This window comes from Epinephelus fuscoguttatus, linkage group LG14, assembly GCF_011397635.1.
Source record: "Epinephelus fuscoguttatus linkage group LG14, E.fuscoguttatus.final_Chr_v1".
In the NCBI taxonomy this organism is placed as follows: Eukaryota; Metazoa; Chordata; class Actinopteri; order Perciformes; family Serranidae; genus Epinephelus; species Epinephelus fuscoguttatus.
In genome coordinates, this window is record NC_064765.1 from 41,759,567 (window position 1) to 41,787,471 (window position 27,905).

Sequence of the window (27,905 nt, forward strand, 5' to 3'; positions counted from 1 at the left end):
CTGCTCTGATGGTGTCATGATGTTTTTTTATAAACGGGTTCCTACTGCATGTCTAAGCAGAGGGGCTCATCTGGTAATCTCTGGTGACTTGTTTCTGCCATTGCTTTGTCATCATTGCCCAGATGGCACTCATGTCAAATGGTCCAGTGGGAACACACTGTCTGTGCATGCCCTTAGGGCTATTCATGAGGTATGTGGTTAGGGTTACAGAGGTTAAGGGGAGCTAATTTCATGGCTTTTTATTTGTGCTGGTCTCAGGAGAGGAGCTCTCTATAAGCATTATCACTTCCAGCTGGTTCTAATGGGACAGATGGGATGGGACGGACACAGGCACACACACACAAACAGATACCATTCAGGGCCCTACATCAAAATAGTCTCTCGTTTGATTATCTACCTCTTTTTTTTAAATGCTCATTTACTTTTTTTTCATACATATATGTATATTGTACTGTGATGGTATTGTAGTTGTATTTTTCTTTGCAATAATTCTGTCATATGTAACATGGACATTTATAGTCTCTTTCAAATGTCTTGTCTCTCCTCCTTTTGAATTTATAGCTTTTCCCTATCCTATATGTTAATGCTTAAGTATAAAAAGATATTGTAGACAATAAAACTCTTTCCAACTTTGTCAAGAGTTTGCAGTTGTCCCTTTCCTGACTTTTAGTGCTGAAACACAAGTTACATGAAATCGCTAAAGGGTTCACTTCCCGATTTTGTCATAGTGGACAATAATGTCCCCACACTGGATTTGGAAAGACTACAAAACAATACGAGCTGTTTGATCATAATTTATGACTGCAACAGTTCAGATCTTTGTTATATTATAATAAGGAAAAATAAAAGAGTTTCAGTCAGAGAAACCAGTGTGACTTTTTGGAGAGTATGAACCCCAAACTTTCCAGGCTCACAAAGTGGAACTACAGAGACCCATCCTTGACATTCTCTCTTCAGTTTTTCACTCTTCTGTTTCACTGTTGGTCAGCAGTTGTCTACCATTCAGATTGCTGATGGTGAAGTCCCTACAGCCCCTATCGTCTACGTGTCAAAGTGTGATTGTTTATCTGATGAGCAGATGACACCTTGTATGGTATCCTCTGCCACTATTGTATGAACTCATGTTGTAAAGCACCTTGAGTGGTGGCAAAGACTACAGAAGGGCTATATTAATGCAGTTCATTGACCATTGCTGATTTTCTTCTTGAGAGGGTTATCTAAGTGGGCAGATTGAATGAAACTTTCCGAGTGCATTCAGAGTCTCAGAGGATAAACCCTTGCAGAGACACTGTTTGGTTCCATCCTAAGGTCAAAATGTTAAAATTACATACCAGATATCTCATGTCAGAATGCCATAACATTTACTTTGTGCACTAATGCTTAAAAGAGAAAAAAGAGTTTTGATTTCAATGACCCTTACACCATTTCCCAGCAGTCCTTGAGACTTTCTATCTTGTTTCTAATTTTTCTTTTCTGTTCCATAGGTGCATCTAAGGTCAGCAGAGCGTCTTCGAGACTTGTGCTGTGCCAACAGGGGTACTTTCATCAAGGTAGGCCAGCACCTTGGTGCTCTGGACTACCTGTTGCCTGAGGAGTACACATCTACTTTGAAGGTACTCCACAGCCGAGCTCCTCAGAGCAGCATGGAGGAGATTCAGCAGGTCATCAGAGAAGACCTCGGCAAGGAGGTAAGTTAGAATGGAATGGGTTTGTAACACAATGGCAATACGTGTGATTCTGTTATTTTTCAAGTGAGCACAAAACAGTTTGTAGGTAATCTTTACCCCTAAATAATAACAGTGATAATCTGTCTAAATCAGAGGTCTTCAACAGGGGGTCTGCGACCTTTGAGAGGTCATGACATTTTTGGTTGATTAGAATTTTTTTTTTTTTTTTTTTTTTTTTTACAGTTTTGGTTTCATGTAGCAGCATTCTGCAGCCTCTCTCCTGCTCTCTGCATGTCAGGGCTGACCTTCTCCTCACAGCACACTTACTTACTTATGGCAGTCCATCGACTTTGATGATGACATTGCTCCAAAAATTAAGTTCTGGTTATTGGGGTGCTTTCCGCCTATGCATAGCCATGTGGCTGTGCAGGCCGATGCGAGATCCGTAGATTTTGCTACAAAACAGGTAGGGATATCCAGCACCAGCAGGGGGAGGCCCTGCGGCACGTTGGTGCCTCTGTGCATGCTGCTGAATCCTCCTCTCTGTGTCTTGCTCCTGAAGATGAGCTATTCCCTGTTGGCAGGTGGCACGCCAGGTGTTGCGGGCAGCCGCAAGGGGCTCAAGTGTGGGTGGACTGATGTTGCACTTCTTCAAGAGAATTCTGAGGTGATATTTGAAGCGCTTCTTCTGGCCCCTAGCAGACCTGTGGCCTTTGAAAAGCTGGCCACAAAAGATCTGTCTGGGAAGGCGATGGGCAGGCATATGGATCATATGTCCAACCCAGCGGAGATGTTTGCACGCAAGGAATACTGCAGTGCTGGGTGTGTGGGTCCGTTCATCAATGTCCACATATGGCACCACGTCTTCCCAGGAGACACCCAGGATCCTCTGCAGGCAGCGGATATGGAAGGCCTCTAGAGTTAGCACAGGGTGCTACCAACAAAGCACACAGACAGACAGACAGACAAACAGACAGACAGACAGACACGCACGCACACACACACACACACACACACACACACACATACACACAGACAAACAAAGCTGGCCCAAGGCATAAGCAAACTAAGCACCTGCTTAGGGCCCCATGACCACTAGGGGGCACCGAAGAGCAATTCACTTAAAAAGAGAAAAAAAGAAAAAAGTAATTAATTTTTTTTTCCATGTGTTAGTGATGATGATTCATATTATATCAAATGAACGCTCTTGTACAAAAAGACAATATTGTGTTAACAGAGTGTAGTATCCTACTGCCTCTCTGCTCTAAATGTCAGAGATCCGCTAGAATCGTGTGCATCCAGCCATGCAGTGCGCACTGCACATCCATGAAGCTAAGAGCAGGTGGAAGGCCAAATAATGTCGCAAAAAAGGACATACTCTTAAGGGCATGATGAACATGATGATGAAGTCGTCCGTAGGACCCTATTATGATCGCGCTGTTCATTAGGGCCCAAGCGACGACGAAGTCGTCCGCATAGGACCCTATTGTACTCGTGCTGTTTATTAGGGCCCGAGTGACAAAGAAGTCGTCCGTGAGGACCCTATTGTAATCGTGCTGTTTATTATTAGGGCCCGAGCGACGACCCTATTGTAATCGCGCTGGTTATTATTATTATTTAATATTACGGCCCGAGCGACGACGAAGTCGTCTGTGAGGATCCTATTGTAATCGCACTGTTTATTATTACTTATTAGGGCCCGAGCGACGAAGAAGTCGTCCGTGAGGACCCTATTGTAATCACGGTGTTTATTAGGGCCCGAGCGACGACGAAGTCGTCCGCGTAGGACGAAGTTGTCCGATGACCCTATTGTAATCGCGCTGCTTATTAGGGGCGGAGCGACGACGAAGTCGTCCCCGTAGGACGAAGTTGTCCGATGACCCGATTGTAATCGCGCTGTTTATTATTAGGGCCTGAGCTAAAACTAAATCGTCCGTAGGACCCTATTGTAATCGCGCTGTTTTTTATTATTATTATTATTATTATTTAATTTATTACAGCTGACAAGACATATCGCTGCTTGCAGCTTTAATTATTATTATTATTGTTCCGACATTTTGTGTCCCAATTTCGCCCCTTTCCCAAATTTCAAAATGCTTCTAACTTTCCACATTCGTCTGGCCGCATCCGAAATTTGATATTTTTGGGTGGTTGCACATCATCAAAAACCCTAAGCCATGGTCGGTGTGAAATGCCGAAATAGCGCCCTCTACAAATTTTCAAAATGCCCTCCCCATTGGGGTTAGTTTGTTGTAGGCAAATGAAATTTGGTACACACATGTATCATACCCAGACGCACAAAAAAAGTCTGGTAAAATCCCAATAGGAAGTCGGCCATTTTGTTTTGAATTTTTTCGTTACGGCGATTTCCACAACTTAAATTTGAACGAACTTGTCCTAGGGATTTCATCCGATCGACTTCAAATTGGCTACAGATCATCCAGAGACCATGCTGATCAAAAGTTGTGCTCTGCATGTCTGTAGGTCAAAGAGCATGGCTGCTGGGGCGTGACAAATTTTGGTGACGTTTCAGTTTCTCGCCATCGAATTTCGAACGGTTCTCTCGCCCACATACTTGATTGTAGCAGATTCAAACTTGCTGGACATGATGATGGCTCCGTCCTGAATTCCCCAATATGTTAATATCCCACCTTACTAAATGCCTCTATAGCGCCCCCTTGAAATTTTCAAAAACCCCTCCCCATAGGGGTTTTTTTGGAGTTTGAACATGAAAATTGGTACACGTGTGTATGTTGTCCAGACGCACATAAAAGTCTCTTGCACCAATGGTCTACTCCAAACAGGAAGTCGACCATTTTGATTTTGACTTGTCATTTTGGGTGATTTCCACATGTTGTATTTTAACGAACTAGTCCTAGGGATTTCATCCAATCGACTTCAAATTTTTTACAGATCATCCAGAAACCATGCTGATAAATTTGTGCTCTGCATGTCTGTAGGTCAAAGGGCGTGGCTGCTATGGTGCTGCCATTTTTGATCCATCGCCATGCATATTCAAGCAGCTCTCTCTCCCACATAATTCATCCAAACTGCTTCAAAATTTCTGTACATGATAAGAGCCCCGCCCTCAATGCCTCCATATGCTCTAAGGCAATCTTGCTCATGGCGCCCCTTGTAGAAACAGGAAATGCCATCTTTTACACTGACAAACGCCAACCTCAAGCTCCTGACCTGATCAACTACATTTTGTGGCCACATGACAATCAAGTTGATGAATCTCCACAGGGACACACGTGTCCTGTCATGTTGCAGGCTGCCTCGGAGACGGTGGTGACTTTTCATCCTTCGCCATGGAATATCAACTTGGTATAAATTCTTCATGCATTGTCCGATTTGCTCGATATTTCACATGTGTGATGAGGGTCCACCCCTGAATGCACCTGGCCACATCTGGTTACGCTCGTAGCGCCACCTGGTGGATGAACGAAACATTGCGTTTTTTCGCTCCTGCCAGGTTTTTCCTCGCTTTGCGCCACAGCCCTCGTGGGCCTCATGCCCCCGCAGTTGCATGGGGGAGCGAGGGCCCGATCACAGCTGCTTGCAGCTTTCATTATTATTACTCTTGCGACATTTCGTGCCCCAATTTCGCCCCTTTCCCAAATTTCAAAATCCTTCTAACTTTCCACATTCGTCCGGCCGCATCCGAAATTTCATATTTTTGGGTGGTTGCACATGGTCGACGCGAAATGCCGAAATAGCGCCCCCTACAAATTTTCAAAATACCCTCCCCAGTGTGGTTAGTTTGTCGTAGGCAAATGAAATTTGGTACGCACATGTATCATACCCAGACGCACAAAAAAGTCTCTTAACGTCATGGTAAAATTCCAACAGGAAGTCGGCCATTTTGTTTTGAATTTTTTCATTATGGCAATTTCCACAACTTAAATTTGAACAAACTCTTGGTACAGATCATCCTGAGAACATGCTGATCAAAAGTTATTAAAAGCTTTTCTCTATGTCAAGGGGCGTGGCCGCTAGGACGTGACAAATTTTGGTGACTTTTCGCTTTCTTACCATCGAATTTCTAACGGACCTCACGCCCACATACTTGATCCCAGCAGCTTCAAACTTGCTGGACATGATGATGTCTCCACCCTGAATTCCCCGATATGTTAATATCCCACCTTACTCATAGCACCCCCTGGGGGTAACAGGAAGTGACCAGTTTTTACTTTAACATGTACTAATGCCACAAACTTGACCGGATCAACTTCATTCCACTTCTAATGCATGCAGAACAAGTTGGTGAAGCTACCTTATGAACGCTGTGAAGCTACATCTAATGGTGTCCATTTGGCCACGTGGTGACTATCGATCCCTCGCCACTAAATACGTTTGGCTTTTTGATGGCTTCACCGACCTCAACTCCTCATGAAAATTGATACACAGGTCAAGAAAGGCGAGCTCTTACATCTGATAGGGTCATCACCCATGGGGGGGACAAAATGCCTCCATGGCGCCCCCTTGAAATTTTCAAAAACGCCTCCACATAGGGTTTTTTTTGGAGTAGGAACATGAAAATTGGTACACATGTGTATGTTGTCCAGACGCACATAAAAGTCTCTTGCACCAATGGTCTACTCCAAACATGAAGTCGGCCATTTTGATTTTGACTTGTCATTTTGGCGTGATTTCCACATGTTGTATTTTAACGACCTTGTCCTCGGGATTTCATCCAATCCACTTCAAATTTTTTACAGATCATCCAGAGACCATGCTGATCAAAAGTTATTAAAAGCTTTTCTCTATGTCAAGGGGCGTGGCCGCTATGGCGTCTCCCTCACCATCAAATACGTCTACATGTCAATAATTACAGATAAACATAGCGCCCCCTACTGGCAATGGAAATGTCATGTTTTAGACTTTAATGTACATCTCCTACAGACTTGACCAGATCCATCTCAAACTTGGTGAAAAAAGTCATAAGACGTTGATGATGCTTTATTGTGGAAACTGTGAGTTTTCGTCGAAGAGCGTGGCCACAGCCTGGCGGCGAACTTTGATGTTTCGCCGTTATGATAAACATTGCTGTAACTTGACTCCACGTGGGAATATCTTGCCAAAACTTCACACATATGATGACAGTCCAGCCCTGAACACATCTACAGAGGAAATTTGAATCACCGCTATAGCGCCACCTTCTGGCAACAGAAAGCTACTTTATACATTCTTTGATGTCCCGCTTCTAGCAGGTTAATCAGACCCACCTCAAACTTGCTGATCTAAGTCCTTAGACCTTGATGATGCTTAAAAATGAAGCTTTTTAGTTTTCATCAAACACTGTCACCGTGGCACCGCCTTGTTCGCCATCAAACACGATGTTGTTTTGAAGGGACAAGGGATGCTTGAAAACTTACCAAACATGGTATACACATCACAGGTCACAAGTCCTGTTGTCTGATGTGATTGTTGTGCTTTGATGCACTCAGATGGCTCAACAGCGCCCCCTAGAATATTTCAATTCAGCAGCCCCCAAAGCTACCTTGACCTGCATGTATGAAACTTGGTAGGCACCTGTAACACTCTATTACATACAAAAAAGTCTCTTGGAGCAATGCTTCAAACCCCACAGGAAGTCCGCCATTTTGAATTTACTTGTGCCTCTTTTGTGCATTTTTGCCCATTTCCAGGGCTTGTAAATTAACGAACTTGTCCTACAGATTTAATCAGCTTGGCTCCAAACTTGGCGTATGTAAGCGTGACTACGTTGTGACCAAAAGTTATCACAGGATTTGCCCAATGTTGAATGGCGCGCCCGCTGCTGAGCGTTCAATCAATCAATCAATCAATCAATTTTATTTATAAAGCCCAATATCACAAATCACAATTTGCCTCACAGGGCTTTACAGCATACGACATCCCTCTGTCCTTAAGACCCTCACAGCGGATAAGGAAAAACTCCCCCAAAAAAAACCCTTTAACGGGGAAAAAAAACGGTAGAAACCTCAGGAAGAGCAACTGAGGAGGGATCCCTCTTCCAGGACGGACAGACGTGCAATAGATGTCGTACAGAACAGATCAGCATAATAAATTAACAGTAATCCATATGACACAGAAAGAGAGAGAGAGAGAGAGAGAGAGAGAGATGCAGGTAATGACAGTAGCTTACAACAACATTAATGAAAGTAATAATATTATAGTTATAGTTCTGGTTACTGCGGTACAATATGTTGAAAGTATGTATTAATACCTGGCAGTATACATGTGTGACAATAATCACATGTGTATAATAACAGAAGAAGTATGACTAATGACTAATGATGGCAGCAGCAGCAGGAGGCATCTGGCGGGACCACGGCAGCAGCACAACCACACACGTCACGCTGTCCAGGCACCGCTGTGATATGAGTTAATCTGAGAGACAGTGGAGCACAAAGGCTCCGGAGAAGAAGCCGAGTTAGTGACATCCAGAATGGCCGGGTTAGCTAGATGCAGTAATAGGATACGAGAGAGAGAGAGAGAGAGAGAAGGAGAGAAGGGGCCCGGTGTATTATAGGGGGTCCTCCGGCAGACTAGGCCTAAGTCAGCCTAACTAAGGGCTGGTACAGGACAAGCCTGAGCCAGCCCTAACTATAAGCTTTATCAAAGAGGAAAGTCTTAAGTCTAGTCTTAAATGTGGAGACGGTGTCTGCCTCCCGGACCGTAACAGGAAGATGATTCCACAGGAGAGGAGCCTGATAGCTGAAGGCTCTGGCTCCTGATCTACTTTTGGAGACTTTAGGGACCACAAGTAACCCTGCGTTCTCAGAGCGCAGTGTTCTGGTGGGATAATATGGCACTATGAGCTCTCTAAGATATGACGGAGCTTGACCATTTAGAGCTTTATAAGTTAACAGTAGGATTTTAAATTCAATTCTGGATTTTACAGGGAGCCAGTGCAGAGAAGCTAAAACAGGAGAGATATGATCGCGTTTCTTAGTTCCTGTTAGTACACGTGCTGCTGCATTCTGAATTAGCTGGAGAGTTTTTAAGGACTTACTAGAGCTACCTGATAATAGAGAGTTACAGTAATCCAGCCTTGAGGTAACAAAAGCGTGGACCAATTTTTCTGCATCTTTCGGGTCAGGATAGGCCTAATTTTCGCAATATTACGCAGATGAAAAATGCAGTCCGTGAGGTTTGCTTTAAATGAGAATTAAAAGACAAATCTTGATCAAATATTACTCCGAGGTTTCTTACGGTAGTGGCAGGGGCCAGAGCAATGCCATCTAAGAGAAACTATGTCATCAGATAAAGAGTCTCTGAGTTGTTTGGGGCCAAGAACAATAACTTCAGTTTTGTCTGAATTTAACATCAGGAAATTGGTGCTCATCCAAGTTTTTATGTCTTTAAGGCAATTATGGAGTTTAGTTAATTGATTGCTTTCTTCTGGCTTCATTGATAAATACAACTGAGTATCATCCGCATAACAATGGAAATTTATAGAGTGATTTCTAATGATGTTACCTAAAGGAAGCATATATAGAGTAAACAGGATTGGTCCGAGCACAGAACCTAGCAGAACTCCAAAACAAACTTTAGTACGTAATGATGGTTCATTGCGAAAGTAAACAAATTGAAAACGATCAGATAAATAAGATTTAAACCAGCTTAGTGCTGAACCTTTTAAGCCAATTAAGTGATCCAGTCTCTGCAGTAGAATTTGATGGTCAATTGTGTCAAACGCTGCACTAAGATCTAATAAAACAAGTACAGAGACGAGTCCTTTGTCTGAAGCAATCAGAAGGTCATTTGTAATTTTAACTAGAGCTGTCTCAGTGCTATGATGCACTCTAAATCCTGACTGAAATTCCTCAAATAAATTATTATCCTGGAGAAAATCACACAGCTGGTCTCGACTACTTTCTCAAGGATCTTTGACATAAAGGGACGATTCGATAGTGGTCTCTAATTGGCTAACACCTCTGGATCCAGGGTGGGCTTTTGTAGTAGAGGTTTAATTACAGCTATCTTAAAAGACTGTGGTACATAGCCTGTTAATAAGGATATATTGATCATATCTAATATATGAGTGTTAACTAAAGGAAAGACCTCCTTAAGTAGCCTAGTTGGGATGGGGTCTAAGAGACACGTTGATGATTTGGATGAAGAAATCACTGCAGTCAATTCTTGAAGAGAAATTGGGGAGAAGCAATCTAAATATATATTAGATTTTACAGCTGTGTTTGAGGTTAGATAGGTACTATCTGAGGGCAGGAGGTCATGAATTTTGCCTCTAATAGTTAGAATTTTGTCTAGCTCAGAAAATCATTACTGCTAAGGGCTAAGGGAATACAAGGCTCAATAGAGCTTTGACTCTCAGTCAGCCTGGCTACAGTGCTGAAAAGAAACCTGGGATTGTTCTTATTGTCTTCTATTAGAGCTGAGTAATAGTTTGCTCTGGCATTTGGAGGCCCCTCTTATAAGTTTTGAGACTGTCTGTCCAGATTAAACGAGATTCTTCCAGTTTTGTTAATCGCCAATTCCTTTCAAATTTTCGCGATATTTGTTTTAACTTACGGGTTTGACAGTTATACCAAGGAGCGAACTTTCTTTGCTTTTTTAACTTCTTTTTAAGAGGAGCTACAGAGTCGAGTGTTGTTCGTAGCGAGACTACTCTGCTATCAACAAAATGATCAATTCGGGAGAGGTTAAAGTCGACGGGAAACCTCTGTTACTGAAGGTATTGGTATTGAATTTAACGACGAAGTAATCTTTTCCTTAAGTTTTGCGACAGCACTATCTGATAAACATCTAGTATAGTAACTGTTGCTGAGTGGCATGTAATCGAGTAAAAAGAAATCAAAAGTAATCAGATAATGATCCGATAGCGAGGGATTCTGTGGAAAGACTTTTAGGTTATCAATTTCAATTCCATACGTCAGAACTAGATCGAGAGTATGGTTAAAACAATGAGTAGGTTCATATACACCCTGACTGAAGCCAATGGAGTCTAATAATGAGATAAACGCGGTAGCCAGGGAGTCATTATCAACGTCGACATGAATGTTAAAATCGCCTACAATAATAACTTTATCTGATTTAAGAACTAAACTGGATAAAAACTCTGAGAATTCAGATACAAATTCAGAATACGGGCCAGGAGCACGGTACACTATAACAAATAAAAGTGGCTGCGAGGTTTTCCAGGTCGGATGTAAAAGACTAAGAACGAGGCTTTCAAATGAATTATAATCTAGTTTAGGTTTAGGACTGATTAACAGACTAGAGTTAAAAATGGCTGCAACTCCTCCTCGGCCGCTGCCTCGAGGAATGTGGGTATTATTATGACTGGGAGGAGTGGACTCATTTAGACTGACATATTCATCTTGACACAGCCAGGTTTCAGTGAGACTGAGTAAATCAATATGATTATCTGATATTAATTCGTTTACTAACACTGCTTTAGACGATAGAGACCTGATATTCAACAGTCCGCATTTAATTCTCCTGTTTTGTCTTTCTGTCACAGAAGAGGTTTTAATTTTTATGAGGTTGTTATGCACAACTCCTCTTTGTTTAATTTTAGATTTTGATAATTTAGGTGGTCGTGGGACAGACACCGTTTGTATAAAACTATTAAAACTTTGGCTGGGTAACTGAACTAGAAGCTCAGAGAGGCGTTTAGGACTGCGTCTCCGAGTCCTGGTCTCAACTCTGGGTTGTCAGGGATTTAAATTACTAATAAAGTTTGCCAGGTTCCTAGAAATGAGAGCAGCTCCATCCAAAGTGGGATGAATGCCGTCTCTCCTAATGAGACCAGGTTTTCCCCAGAAAGTTTGCCAATTATTAACAAAACCCACATCGTTTGCTGGACACCACCTGGACAGCCAGCGATTAAATGATGACATGCGGCTAAACATGTCATCGGTTGTCAGATTTGGGAGGGGTCCAGAGAAAACTATGGAGTCCGACAGCGTTTTGGCATATTCACACACCGAGGCAATATTAATTTTAGTGACCTCCGATTGGCGTAACTGGGTGTAATTGACGCCGACATAAATAACAATCTTACTGAATCTACGTTTAGCCTTAGCCAGCAGTTTTAAATTAGATTCAATGTCGCCTGCTCTGGCCCCAGGGATATATTTGACTATGGTCGCTGGTGTTGCTAACTTCATGTTCCTCAGAATAGAGCTGCCAATAACCAGAGTTTTATCCTCAGCGGGTGTGTCGCTGAGTGGGGAAAAGCGGTTGGAAACGTGAACAGGCTGGTGGTGAGCCGCGGGCTTCGGCTTGGAGCTGTGCTTCTGGCGAACCGTAACCCAACCTCCCGGCTGAACGGGAGTTACCGGAGGACAGTTAGCAGAGGCTAAGGCTATGGTATGTGGCTCCGCACCGGCTACAGGGGGCTGGCTAACTACCGCAGCTACTGAATGGTTTTCCATGGTGCGGAGCCGCGCTTCTAATTCACTAAGCCTCGCCTTCAACGCAACAAATAAGCTACACTTATTACAGTTACCACTGTACCACTTCTCTGCAGTGGCTCCCTGTAAAATCCAGAACTGAATTTAAAATCCTACTGTTAACTTATAAAGCTCTAAATGGTCAAGCTCCGTCATATCTTCGAGAGCTCGTAGTGCCATATTATCCCACCAGCACACTGCACTTGGAGAATGCAGGGTTACTCGTGGTCCCTAAAATCTCCAAAAGTAGATCAGGAGCCAGAGCCTTCAGCTATCAGGCTCCTCTCCTGTGGAATCATCTCAATAACTCCGCTTTTTCTCCGGAGTCTTTGTGCTCCACTGTCTCTCAGGTTAACTCGTATTACAGCGGTGCCTGAATAGTGTGACATGTGTGGTTGTGCTGCTGCCGTGGTCCTGCCAGATGCCTCCTGCTGCTGCTGTTATCATTAGTCATACTTCTACTGTTATTATACACATATGATTATTGTCACATATGTATACTGTCAGATATTTCATTAATGTTGTTGTAAGCTACTGTCATTATCGTCTGTCCTGCATCTCTCTCTCTCTCTCTCTCTCTCTCTCTCTCTCTCTCTCTCTTTCTCTCTCATTGTGTCATACGGATTACTGTTAATTTATTATGCTGATCTGTTCTGTACGACATCTATTGCACGTCTGTCCGTCCTGGAAGAGGGATCCCTCCTCAGTTGCTCTTCCTGAGGTTTCTACCGTTTTTTTTCCCCGTTAAAGGGTTTTTTTTGGGGGAGTTTTTCCTTATCCGCTGTGAGGGTCTTAAGGACAGAGGGATGTCGTATGCTGTAAAGCCCTGTGAGGCAAATTGTGATTTGTGATATTGGGCTTTATAAATAAAATTGAACTGAAATTGAATTGAATTCTCCCACCTCTCTCATCTTCCATCTCAAATGCAGCAAGACCAACCAATCTGGCCTACCTCAACCCGTTCACCTCTTTTGACTAGATTCATAATTAAGTCCTTAAGAACCCATACACGACTACATCAACCTAAGACTAGCGGGATGAGCTTCCCCTCAGGACCCTCTTTTCGTTTCAGAGACAGGCAGGGTTGCCACTCGCTTTTGGTTTCACCACCACTTCCACCAATTCCTGTCGAGATCAGGAATATCCCCAGAGCTATACTCGGGGCATTCATTTCGCATTGGAACCGCCTCTTCTGCCTCAAGACAGGGAATCTCCGACCACCTCATTAAAATTCTCGGTCGTTGGTCATCTCCTGCCTACCTCTTATATATCCATAGCAATCTGGGCGACCTCAGAAATGCCCACACCAACGTTTGGGTGGGGGAGCCATTTCTTAGTTCTCTTTTCAGAGTCTCAGCTTCCCGGTTCCAACCATCCATCCATCCATCCATCCATCCATCCATCCATCCATCTATCCATCCATCCATCCACCCATTCATCCATCCATCCACCCATAACCCTCTTTCCTCCTCTCATACCTTCACTCCTGCTCCCCCATCCCTCTTTTCCTCAACCCTCATCCCTTCATCCCTCACCCCTCCATCCCTCAACCCCCATCCCTTCATCCCTCATCCCTCATCCCTCGACCCTTATCCCTCATCATTTCATCCCTTGACCCCCATTCCTTCATCCCTCATCCCTCAACCCTCTCCTCCTCAGTCATGACTACTCATCATACAAAACATGTAATAAATCATTCTGGAAACACTACTGGTGTGGTCTTGTTAGTGAATTGCCTATTAAATAGTAAATTAGTTAACTGTATACTCCAAATGAATAAATAAATAGATAAATAGAACAGTGAATAAATAAATGAACAAGCAAGCAAACAAACAAACAAACAAACAAACAAATAAAAAAATACAATGAAAATCCCTTTAATAATGACTGTGTAAGAAATTTTCCCTCATCGTGTGAAATAATCCAGGTAATATTCAGACAAGAATGAACTGCTGTATTAAGGTTACATTTTCCTTCTCTTATGGGGCATTTTAGTTCAGTGTACACTATGAATATGCAATCACAGCCTTTGGGGCTGATTGTCGAATACTCAGCTGGCCTAGCAGCCTCTGATTCTCAATATCCAACATCTGATAAGGCACATTTTCGTGCCAAAGGGAAAAGCAGCTCTCACACAGTCACAGACAAACAGGGGGTATATTTCTGTTTATTTGAATACATATAGTAAGTACTTGCACTGATAACTAATAATAACTAATGTGTAGAACATTTAGGCAAGAGGTAGCATCCAGTATTATCCAGACAAGCCTCGGCTCATAACTGGGGCATGCTGATAAGATGAATATGAGCTGCAGTCACAGTCACCTCAGATTGCCTCTCTGTAATTTAAAGCCACTTCGAAAGAATTTTTTTTTTTTTAGGTGTTCATTCAGTAGATTTCTTCCTGCATCTGTGTGGGATGTCATTATCCCTGAATAGACAGTAATATAGCTTCTCCCTTTTGGAGTGGCAGGAGAAGAAGTGACACTGATGAGCCATGCCAGTCAGGGGAGCAGCTTCAGCATGATCTCCATTTGGCCTCTTTTTTAAAATGTGTATGCATTCTCATGTGTCTTTGATGTTTTCAAATACAAGCAGTGAGTAGTACATTTACCATTTGTGGTGAGGTATGCATTCCCAACTGTGCATGGATTTGGAGAGATCTGCCGTAGTTCTGGCTTTCATTCCTCCTCGACAGTGAAACTGCTTCATGGCCAGGTGGTGCAATTTGTTGTCTTACCAAACAGAATCATTGTCCAGGCTGAATATGCAGGGATCCAAGCTTGAAGGCTGGAAACACTGTTGTGTTTGTGTAAATGTATTATTATTCAGGGATCAAGCCCGAAGTGTACTTGGTTCAATCTCCCTGAAACTTGACACACTCCTTAATAGTCTAGGCTTTGACATGTGATATGAGTTTCTTTGATAAGCGTGACAAAGTGGCTTGGCCACACCGTTTAAAGTTCAGCCCTTGCCGCATGTTTTACCAACATGCACGAAAATCAATACATACTTGTATCATGCCCAGATGCACAAAAAAAGTATTTTGGACCCATTGCCTAAACCCAGCACAAAGTCGGCCATTTTGAATTCCGTGGTCATTTTTGGCATTTCCCATTGTGTTTTAACAAACTTGTCCTACAGATTTAATCTGATTGGCTTCAGACTTGTTTTTTTGAGCCTGACAATGTTGTGATCAAAAGTTATAACAAGGTCTGCCCAATGTTAAATGGCACGCCTACTGCAGAGAGTTGAATTTTGAGGTCTTGCCATGAAACACGAAAATTGCTAGAACTTTGGTGTAAATGGTCAGATCTCCACCAAACTTCACATGATTCATATTAGTCCTGCCTGAAAACATTTACATGACCATATCTCCTGATACTCATAGCGCCACCTAGTGGCAACAGGAAGTAGGTCTTATCAAACACTTATCGTTTACCTAAAATTAAAATGCTGTGGTCAATATTTGATGTACAAAAACATGACATATCATTAGTGCAAGTGGTACAAAATGTGTTATTACAGCAGTGTATCAAGGATATGCCAACTTATACCTGCATGCAGTGTCTGACTTTAAAAGAAATGAAGTGTCGCATCAGCTAACATCTTGCCAGCACCCCCGAGTTGTGTGAAGGTGAGAGGGCCCATTCATCGCTGCTTGCAGCTTAAATTATTAGGGGTTCAAGCCCGAAGGGCTGAAACCCTTTTGTTTTTGTACTGTTTTATTGGGTGTGAATGCGACAGCAGCTATTCCTACTACTTCACCTTCTTCTTACACATTTATTGTACATTGCAATGTAGTGTAAGCTTTTCAAGAACCTTGAAATATTCACCAGCATTGGTAATATTCAACTTACCAATAATATTCATACTAATTAAGCTCATTCCCAGCTTTCTATCTATTCCTACTACTTCACCTTCTTCTTACACATTAAAACCAGCATTGCAGTGTAGTGTCAGCTTTTCAAGTACCTTGAAATATTCAACAATATTGGTAATATTCAACTTGCCAATAATATTCATACTAATTAAGCTCATTCCCAGCTTTACATCTATTTATACTACTTCCTCTTCTTTCACATTAAAACCTGCATTGCAGTGTAGCGTTAGCTTTTCAAGGACCGTGAAATATTATATATACAGTATTGGTACCATACTGAGGGTTTTTTTCAAACACTTTTTTATTTAAGCCATTAAAGCAAGAACCCAAAATGTTTCTGCAGTTGACCAATAGGAAGTGACAGTGCTTTCAAAGAAGAGCATCTGTCTGATTGTCATAAAACCTGCTAATAATCTTTATACAGATAACCTGAACTGTCAAAGGTCTTTATTCTACCGAGCTCTCAAGTTTTACATTTCCATGCTGGCTTGAACCCCGGTATTGCCACTTGCGGCTATATTTAGGGGTTCATGCCCGAAGGGCTGAAACCCTTTTGTTTTTGTGCTGTTTTATTATTATTATTATTATTATTGTTCAGAAATATTTTTGCAAATTCCTGTGAGATGGTACATTGTAGCGACATGAAATTTTCACCAATGATTTGAAGGTGTGTGCAAATGCTGCTCAAGATATTAAATTGCCAATAGGCCAGATGGGGGCGCTATAGTTAAGGTCAAGGAAAATTTGGTTTTGAAAGGCCACCACCCTCACACCGTATGTCAGATTGACTTGAAACTCGACACACATGGGCAGGTGAAGGAGTTCTATGAAAGCCTGAGAAAAAACCTCAAGGTCTCCCCCGCTAGATTGTCTGCCATATTGGATTTTTGGAAAAACACCATTTTTACATCTCCTCCTAAGGCGTAGGTCTGATTTGCACCAAACTTTCTGTGGATCATCATGGAATGCAGCTTTGTAAAATTTTATCACAGACTTCTTGATATGTCATTGCGCTTTGGTGATATTGACCAATGAACTTTAGACAGAGCGTGGCTCAGCACATAAATGGATTTTACTCCATAACTGTTGAGCCAGTTGTCACAAAACTCATAGAATATGTCGACATAAGGATCTGAATCATATTGTGAAAGTTTAATTGAAATTGACCAATAGGGAGTGCTACACAAGCAAAAAGTTTGTATCTCATAATCGGCCAGAGATATTTATACAAAACTTAGTTTGTATCATCTAGGCTCATGTCTCAGTCAATGCACACAATTTGAAAATTATTGCTTAAAGGGGGCGTGGCTTATTACGTTAAATCTAAATTTCAGGACATTTCACAGTCCATACTTCAAAAAAATCATAATAAATCACCAGTGTGTCATGCACAACTGAAATCGTTTTCAGTACATCCACTGAATGGTGACAAAACTTTGTCGCCCCGCAACCTATAGTCAATTCAGAAGTCCATCACTCTGTATTTTTAAGAATATGTAAAATTACTTAACATCTAGATCTCCAAAAGTGTTCATCTATATGCAGTCACCATTTCCACAATTCTTTCGATACTAGCTGTCACATGTTTGAAATGGTGTTCAGATCGGTTTAACGGTTAGCTCACAGAAAAGTGATTTTTTTTTCAGAGTTTTATCAACAACGCTTTAACTGTTGTTGATATCTCACTGTGTTTTAAAGATATTGACTAATTAACTTAAAAGGGGGCGTGGCTCAACAAATATGACAGCAGCAATATTTGAACTTTTCCACTGCAATGAGGGAAACAGTCTTGAGGGCTGTCTGTGAGCCGCTTGTAGTGTCTGCCCTTGCAGACTTTACGTGATGACAGTAAATATGTCACACAACATACAGCTGAAGTCCGCGAGGGCTCAGCCTGCAAGTCCAGAGGGTGGACGTTTGGATTCAGCCTTCAATGAGACTGCAGCTTGTTGTCACTGCCTCCTGCTGCAGCCGCCTCCACCTTTCAGGTGAGGCGCAGTTCATCTTGAACAAGCCTACTGATATGAGTAGATGACGTGAGCCTTGCAGTTAACTAATCACTCACTTCAGCCTTTGTTCTCACACACACTGGCATACACTGGCGCACTCGCTCCCTCGTCTAACAACATTCCAAGAATCTGGCTGGATTGTTCTGGATTGTTTGTGGAGGACAGTCTGAAGATATTGTGGGGCTAGTTTTGTGTCAAAATGTTGGAAGAGATAGATTAAATAAATTTGACAGTTTTTGAGAAAAAAAGGGTGATGGACGTCATAATTCTTGCTAGGTACAAGTGAAAAAGAAATTTTTTGTTTAATAGGGTCTACCGTTTGGTGAAAGTTGCAGTCATAGGAGGTATGAATGATTTGTTATGAATTTGAAATAAGACTGGGAAAAACAAGTGGGACTAGCAGCAGTCCTTAATACTAGTGGAGTGCTTTTCAAGATACTCAGAGATGATTTAAAGAACAAATAATTCTTGTCCTCAATTATAATTGGCTGAGCCATCGCTCCCTTACGCATCAAACACCCTAAGGCAATTTCTGAACCATGGATAAATGACTCTATACGTGCTCTCAGACGCTCTTGTAGGCGTGCTGAGAGAAGGTGGAAGAAGGATAAGTTGCATGTCTCCGTTGGGATTCTACGGGAGTGCTTATTGGAATATCAGAAAGCGGTGAAAGCTGCTAAAACCGCTTACATCTCGCACCTTGTCTCAAACAACATTGATAAACCAAAGGTTCTGTTTAATGTTTTAGATTCTCTTGTTAACCCACGTGATACTGCTCCTATTGTTCCAACTCCTGCTCTCTCTAATGATTTCCTCAACTTTTTTGTCGAGAAAATCTCTGCTCTTCATTCTGTACCTTGTCTTGCTGAGCCTGATCCCTCTGACCTTCCCATGTGCCCAGCTGTTTTTGACCAGTTTGAGCCTATATCACTGTCCTCTCTGTCAGATATAGTTCGTGGGATGCGACCCACAAACTGCCTCTCAGACGGTATTCCCTCGCACCTTTTTAAAGAGGTTTTTGATTCAGTTGGATCTTTTATTCTTGTTCTGATTCATAACTGTTTTAGTTCAGGGTGTTTTCCTGCCCCTTTTAAACATGCTATAGTGCAGCCACTCATTAAAAAGCCCAGCCTGGACCCCTCTGTTCTCTCCAACTTCAGGCCCATCTCCAAATTACCCTTCCTGTCCAAAGTGTTAGAGAAAGTAATTGCTGTACAGTTGCAATCATTTTTAGTACAAAATGATATCTATGAGAAGTTTCAATCTGGTTTTAGGTCTGGTCACAGAACTGAAACTGCTCTTTTAAGAGTGTTTAATGATCTAGTCTTAACTGTGGACTCGGGATGTGCCGCTATCCTGGTGACCTTAGATTTGACGACTGCCTTTGATACTGTTGATCATAGGACCCTCTTATCACGCCTAGATCACTGTGTAGACATTAAAGGTGCTGCCCTCAAGTTGCTACAGTCGTACCTAACAGACAGGAGTTTCTCTGTCCATCTGGGTGAATTCTCCTCAAATGTGGCCCCTCTTACCTGTGGGGTCCCCCAAGGCTCCATTTTGGGCCCTTTATTGTTTTCTTTATATATGCTGCTCCTAGGTCCCATTCTCCGTAAGCATAATGTTTCTTTTCATTGCTTTGCAGATGATGTCCAAGTGTACCTTCCTTTAAAATTAAAATGTAAGGACTCTCCGCAGCCTCTGTTAGCTTGTCTTAATGACATAAAAACTTGGATGGGCCTAAATTTCCTGAATCTAAATGATAATAAGACAGGTTATTGTATTTGGATATCCGGAATGTGTAAATGACTCTGTTGGTGCTCTGGGCCCCTTGGCTTCCAAAAACTGTTCTTTTATTAAAAGCCTTAGTGTCACTTTTGATAGTGCTTTTAAGTTTGATAGGCAAATTGGTTCTGTGGTCAAAGGTGCTTTCTTTCAGCTTCGCCTGCTCGCCAAAGTAAAGCCCTATCTCTCACCCAAAGACTTGGAGAGAGTTATCCATGCCTTCATTACGTCTAGGCTTGATTACTGCAACTCTCTGTATGTGGGCTTAGATAAACGTTCTTTGCGGCGTCTGCAGCTAGTGCAAAATGCTGCTGCTCGCCTTTTGACCGGCACGAAAAAACGTGACCATATCACACCGGTTCTGGCCTCTTTGCATTGGCTTCCTGTCCGCTGCAGGATTGATTTTAAGATTTTGATGTTTGTTTTTAAGATATTGAATGGTCTGGCCCCCCAGTACTTAGTTGAACTCATCCATGTTCACACACCAGCTAGAGCTCTGAGGTCATCAAATGAGTTGCTTCTAGATATCTAGGCTCAAAACTAAAGGCGACCGAACCTTCGCGGTGGCTGCCCCAAAATTGTGGAACAGCTTACCACTGTGTATTAGATCTGCCCAGACTCTTGAGATATTTAAGTCGTTGCTGAAGACCCATCTTTTCTCGTTAGGATTTGACGCATGTTGAGCCGAACATTGCCGATGTATGGACTGTTTTTATTGAATTTTGTGCCTATTGTGCACTTTATTTTGTTTTCTATTGTTACTCTTGTGTGCTCTAGTACTGTATTTTTCTATTTCTATAGTTGTATTTTAATACTTTAGTGGTTTCTAGATTGTACAGCACTTTGGCAAACCTCGGTTGTTTTAAATAAATTTGACCTTTGACCTTTGACCTTTTGACATGAAATACTCAGCTATGTGTTCACAGCTAAATACACAGCTGTGACCGCATTACAGTTTCAGTAATACTGTGCCAGTAAGTCACCTATTGTCATATGAGATGTAGAACTAAAGAGGGCATCCGCCAGGAGAAGAACCGGCAGTACACTATGCTGTATTTAATGAATGGAAAAAACAAAAAGATGTCACGAAAAAGACAAAAGCCCCATTTCCACCAAACACTCAGTATAGTACCTTTGGAACCAAAAGTATCGCTTCAGATATGGTACATAGACCCTCGGTCTGTTTAGTGTTTCCAGTGCAAACAGTACTCTTACATGTGGGCGGGTTGTTGTCACTCACTGCTCCATCCAGCGCTTGCTGTATTTCCTCATCACCCATGACAAAGATGGAAGTCTACACCTCATTTATCGTCCACAGAACGGGGTTGCATGCTGACATTTTCAGAACAAAATAGAACAGGCTGCAGTGAGAGTCTCTCTCAATGGGATATTTATAATAGTGTTTTTTTTGCATTTAGTCCTTCTCAGGCAAACACAGGGGTTTAGTGGAAAAAAAACAAAAACACATGGTTAGGTTTAGGCAACAGTAGTTACAGTTTACTTATGTAAGACTTGCCACGGTATAAACAGTGGTTACATAAGCCTCAAAACTAGCCACAACCCAGCCCTGAGCATAAGTGACGATCCACTATTGACAAATCAATGGATTGCAGTGTTTCTAGCTCCACCTTTTAGTACCAGATCTGTATGCTAGGAACCCCAACAGAGGGGTGACCAAAAATGAGAATGGTAAGGAATGGTTCCATTGGTACCATCCACAACTTTTCACAGTGGAAACGGAAAAAATGCATACTGAACGGAACTGAACCATACTGGGCTGCTTGGTGGAAACAAGGCTAAAAAGAGCCTTTGGAAATTTGTATTTGAGCAGTCAGGGAACCTACTGTGTCCTGTCACTTAATTCGAGAAATATCTGTTTATGCTGCCGCCAGTCCACCGGCCTTTTATGTCCATCTACACCAACAATATATGGTAAGGTAACAATCCAACTTAAGCTAGCTTGCATGTTTTTATTTGTAACATATGCCTATTATGTGACACTTTTCACTGCATCTGTGTGTTGCTTGGCAACCATTATACTAAATATCGCTGAAGAACTACCTTGCTTGGTGGAAAAATGATAATTAGTTATCAATAAATGATTGTAGTTCTTGATGCTGTGTGTTTATTTTTATGAAACATAGTAATAACCATTTTAGGAGCCATTTTATAAAAGCAATGAGCCACGTGAGGCTGTGGTCCACAGTGATTTTGGAGCAGGCAAGGGGGTTTCAGCCACTCCACTCCACATTGTACTTTCAGCCCCTTACTTGTTCAACACATCCTCACTCTGACCTTTGCACATATCTACAGTTAATAGTGGACTTTCCATGTCCACATATGACATACAAAGTACCTTGGGTGCGTCGGTTGTTGACCCTCTGGAATACCATGTAAACTTCAGCCTGTTACATGCATTGTCTATTTTCAAAATACACTATGAACTGACATTTTTTTCCTTCAACAGCAAACACACATGGTTGGGTCTAGGCAACAAAAGCACGTGGTTGGATTTCGGAAAAAATAATGGGGGTTGGCTTTACAATCTTATGGGAAGCGAACACCAGCCTCCAGGGTGAAAGTCAGTGGTTGCTGAACCCATCCACCACCTCTGCCGCTCGCCCCACTCTGACTTCTGCTGTCTTAACTTTCATTGCTGTCTCACTGCATTTCCCCTTGATCTCGCTGGGTGCCGTTAAACAATAACAGTGACTGGCCATGTGTCATGCTGATGTTAAAGGACTGCTTTTTTGACCTGTTCTAAAATCCCAGTTAAACACAGCCTCTCGTGGCTTATTATTTAATTACACACCAAGTTAAAAAAAAAGATCCTAGCTAACTAAAAAAGATGAGTTTTTAGTAACTTGTAGAATGTAATGTTCGGATGTTCGAGGATAGAGTTCCAATACAGACAAAGACCAGACACCCCCCTCGCCCCCCCAAAAAAACAAAAAGAAAACCAAAAAAAAAACAACATTGCACATTCTGGACATCTCTTCATCAGCTCTGGAGTGGTTTTCTTTTTACCTTTCAGACAGCTCCTAAACTCTGCAACTCTCACCCATTGAGCTCAAGATCTGTGGAAACGTTTTTAAAAGCAACTCAAAACCCATTTATTTACACTCGCTTTGGTTTATAGTGTCTTAAACATTTTCAGCTTGGTGTCTGTGTCTTCAGCAATTTCTCTCACATTTGTTCTCTTCTGTGTAATAGTGACTTATGTGTCTACATCCAGCTGGGGCTGTGGCCTGCTACCAGCAACCAAAATAGCCACCTTGCCACGCTGACACAGAGAGCGATGTGTTGCCATCCAACTGTGAGGCCTCAGGGGCCATTTTATTTGTGCCATAACTCATTTCAGGGAAGGTATGTTACTGCAAATCTGCCTTCTGGGAGAGGGGCCCATGTGCATACATTCCCATGTTTATTAACTCCGCAGTAGAGATGAACAGAAGCAGTGACTCTGTGTTGGGCAGGGCTGTATACAAGACCATGTTAATCCAGTCCAAGACCAAGTCCAGTTGAGTCTGAGTCAAGACCAAGTTCAAAGGGAGTTGAGACCAAGTCAAGACCAAGTCCAGAGCAGATCAAGTCCTGTTCAAGTCCATTAGAGGCAATATCATATTCATACTCATACTCATTACTAAATAACTAAACAATTTTTTTTTTTTCAAATTATGTTAAAAAAAAGAATGAATTGACAGCAGAATTTGAATTTATTTCTATTTTAAATATCATATTTTTAGAGCAGTGACTTCCAGTGTCAGACACTGACCAAAAAAGCCATCAGTTATGATACTTAGCCCGTCGCTGTTATATTGTAACGATGCCTGGCGGCATCTTTCATTGTTGTCCAGCCTGGCAGCTGGACAACAATGAAAGTTAAGGGGGCGGTGGTGGTGGAGGGGTCCAACAACCGCCAACTTTCACCTGGGAGGTTGGTGAACGCTTCCCGGGAGACTGGAAAGCTAAACCCTGTTCTTTTTTTTCCTAAACCCAACCACAAGTCTGTTGGCAAAACATAAACACACGTGATTGTTGTTGAAGGAAAAAATTCAATTCAATTCGAAAATCAATTTGTGGTGTTGATTTTGAAAGAGACTGTTTGCAACTTGTACATTTCCTGTGAAAATGCGCAATTTGAAAACAGACAATGCATGTAACAGGCTAAAATTGACACAGTATCCCAGAACATCAACAACCAACTCACCTGTACCTTGGAAATCATCGATATGGAAAGTCCATAATCAAACATTGATATGTGAAGAGGTCGGAGTGAGAATTTGTTGGATTCACTGTAGGCAGGGACTGGCCTGGTTTGTCTCAGCCAGCAGCTACAGTTACAAAACTTTGTCAAATTTAAGATACATGGCAAACTAAGCTAAACTGTCAGACCACAGACATGTTTATGGACATATACATGTACATTTGACTGCTTGGGCCTGTTGCTGCGATACATGTTTGTAACAACTGGCTATTAGCTGAGCTAATGCACTGTGCTTGTGTAAAACACAGTAGTGTTGGATGAGAGACTGTGGACAGAGCTGATTAAAAGAACTGTTTCAATGAAGTACTGGCATTTTAATAATAATAATAATACATTTTATTTATCAGTGCCTTTCAAGACACTCAAGGTCACTGATAGGTACTAGATAATAAATAAATAAAAACAACACAGCAGCAATAATAAAACATCAGAAGTTAGCAGCAGGCAATGACATTTAGCAGTGATAGGCTTGTTTAAACAGATATGTTTTGAGGTTGGATTTGAAAGTGTCCAGGAATTGAATATTTCGGATACTCACAAAGGTGTTTTTTTTGCATTGACAGTAAAGAGCATTGCTGAGGGAGCTCAGCCCTGACACAGAGAGCAGAGCAGAGGAGATGCTGTTGCATGATGATAACAATAGCAATTGATCCATTGCAGGAACAATGTAACCATTTCTTAAAGGGATACTTCACCCATTAAAATTACCATTGGTAGCAGTTAGTCATGCTGTGTTACCTCAATGAAAATGTTTTTCTCACATGCCTCCATGGATAACAGCTTACATATTGATTTATTGGTTGATTGGGGACCACATTTAAAGGAGCTATATGTAAGAAATCTAAAGCAAATAGTCGTAAAATCATCCTAATATGTCACAGACACTAAGGAATAATGTTAATATAACATACTGATCTCACCGACAACAATATATACAATATTATACATTCTAATGATCTACAATAAAAACATTTTTACGGTCTACAAATCATGTTTATGTTTTGAGTTTGTGTTTTGCCCTGTTGCGCCACCCACTGCCGTCTACCAGTCACACAGTCAGTAGAGTCTCAGCATCAGTTACAGTTATGACTGAACTACAATGGCTGACGGTGCGACTAAACCCAAACGACCTCATAGTGATTCCCAAAAACGCCAAGACAAAACTCGAGGCAAAGCAAGGGTCTATATAGGCGATGCTTTTGAACGGTGGAGACGGTTGAAAGCGGAGAAGAATTTGAAATTGGATGTCGAAGTGGCTACTCTTCTCCTTGACAGGTAAGCTTTAGCCAAAGTTGGCTAACTAGCATCATAGCTAGACGGGGATGGACATTTCGAATACTTTCAAATGTTATTCATTCTTTTTCGATCATACATTGTAGCTCATGTGCAGGTGGGTCATCGACCCGACTGATTTTTTTGAGAAACAAACATTAGTAGCATGGCAAACAGCATTAGCAGTGTCCCGGTACATAGCATTAGCAGCCGACTCGTCCTCCGCTGTATCCCGGCAGAAGCGGTAGCAGCAGAGAAGGGGGCGTTATGGACACGACTCGCGGCAGTATTTTGAATTTGAGTGCAGTAACCGTTTTGGCCACATTCTTACATACAGCGCCTTTAACAACAGCAAACCTATGTCAAAGCATTAGTTTACAAACTCTCACACAATTAGTGTCAGTTCATTCTAAACATATGCCTTATAACTTACAAATTCAGACTGAACTGAAAGTGAAACTGATGTAAATGCTCTTTTCAAAGCCAGACTCCAGTACTAAGGTTTTGCGGTGAAAGTGTACATTATGTTTGGGAAGCGCTGAGCATACAACTGGATAAATGACTAAACTTGTTTAAACCAGAGGTTACAGGCCAAGCACTGCTGACACATCTGGGACTACAGATGCTGCATAACTGTCAAAGCAGCTGGACCATTAGTGCAAACTTTCCTTTTCAACAGTATCTAAAAAATTTATTGTGTTCAGCTTTTTTTTTTTTAAATAGTAACTTCAACTTAATATTAATGAGTTTTGAAAGCTTAATTTTCTTTAGTTTTACACATCAATCATATTCAGGTCAAATTAACTCAATTTTCTTGACCTAAAAGAATTCTACAACACAAATTACGGCATGCTAATTTCATTAAAAACACATTATCTAACAGTAATGACCCCCAAAAAATAAAATGAATGGAGAACACTCAATGGATTAACTGATTGGAATTAAGATTTATTTTAAAATGCTCAACAATGCATTTAAAAGGACACATTTGAGAACAGAGCCAAAGTGAACAATCAGTAGTTTGATGACAAAACTACTTAACATTCTATTACAAATTTTAAATTGTATTACATTTTTGATTATACAATTACAAGCTATGGCAATAAGCTTTATGCCCAGCTTCACTACCTCCTGGAATCAAACCAGCTCCTTTATTTTCTGTCTTACATTATTGGACAAACTAATTAATCCAGGTGTGCCTGTGTCACAACATCAAAGATGAGGCAGACCTAGAATAATCAGTTTGTCCAGTAATGTAAGACAGAAAACGAACACTGTTGAGCTGAAGTCAGTTTTGAGTCTCTGAACAAAAACTGTATTGACCTGGGAACATGTTCCAGTTTTGGACAAGAAAAAATATAAAGAAATTCCCTCTCTCTACGAAAATGCACAATATAAAAAACACTTATGTCCCTACAATAAATACAAGAAACAATATTATGAGAACAAATCTCTTTCAGAGAACCTTTCTGAATTATTCATTTTTACTTCTGTAACAAGTAACAACCTGAAACATAATGACTAATGCACATTAACACCAAACATTTCCTGTTCTTCCTCTCTTCAAAATAAGAGTCCTGGATGTGCAGGCATTGCCTGTACAAAAGCACACACATTTTTAAAAAAAATTAAACCGTTACACTTCTTTCTCCGTATGAGACACAGGAAACAATTGATATTGCTGAAACAATAATATCGGTGTGTCAACACTATGCAGGCAATTTAAATTATTGGGATGATCTAATCTGATGTGCTGGAAGTTATCATCTTGCAGGAGCTATATAACCAGTACAATCCCAATGAAGTGAGATGCCCATGCAGTGTTGATTTACTAATATTGCTGATATTTCCCTGTGTCTCATACTGAGAAAGAAGTGTAACCTATTTTATCAAGTTGCTCACACCAGAAGAGTTTGGGTGAATTTAAGTCAATTTTGTGTGCTTTTATACACGTAATGCTGGGACGTCCGGGACTCTATTTTAAAGATGGGAAAAACAGGACATGTTTGGTCTTAATTTGCAGGTGTCACTGTGTGCGTGATAATGTGGCACATCACTTGTTCAACAAGTGCAGCCCTGGCTCCAGGTTGTTATTTTGCACCTCATATAAAGTATAGGTACCTAATATAACCCTATGCTACAGAAATAACTGAATAATGCCGGAATCGCATCATTGTCCACTCCTATCCTGTGATTTCCAAAGACTAACAGGCAAGATCCTGTTCTCATAATTTCAGGACATTGACTCAGAATTAAAAGATATGGCGTCAAACTTGTTACCCATTACAACATGAGCTTGAGCTCTGGTAAAGCTAAAAGGTCAGATTTCTCCCATAACATTAGTGATCAAAAGTGGAACTTCAGTCAACATGGTTTCATGGTCTAAACCGCACAGCAGTGATCAAATTAACATAAAAAAAATACATAACTCTATGTTACAAAAACTACAAAGTGTATTATGTGAACATTACACCTAAAACAGTAAACAAGTCAAGTCACCTTGAGACACCAAAAGAGTACATGCAAAGTGTGTACTCGAGTAATATTAACTGACCTACCCTAGTAGTTTGTTTTTCAAAGTAAGCAGTTTTGGAGGGAGGGTTTTGTTTCCCAATC

The 27,905-nt window shown here is 41.4% G+C and overlaps 1 protein-coding gene across 9 annotated transcripts in view; it reads left to right on the plus strand.

Moving 5' to 3' along the window:
- The window catches only part of adck1 (aarF domain containing kinase 1), a 416,484-nt gene that overhangs the window by 136,340 nt on the left and 252,239 nt on the right, over window positions 1–27,905 (plus strand). For all 9 annotated transcript variants that reach the window (XM_049596288.1, XM_049596287.1, XM_049596291.1 and 6 more), the window contains one exon: window positions 1,485–1,688. In XM_049596288.1, coding sequence (XP_049452245.1) covers window positions 1,485–1,688 — 204 coding nt within the window. The remainder of the gene's footprint in view (window positions 1–1,484; window positions 1,689–27,905) is intronic.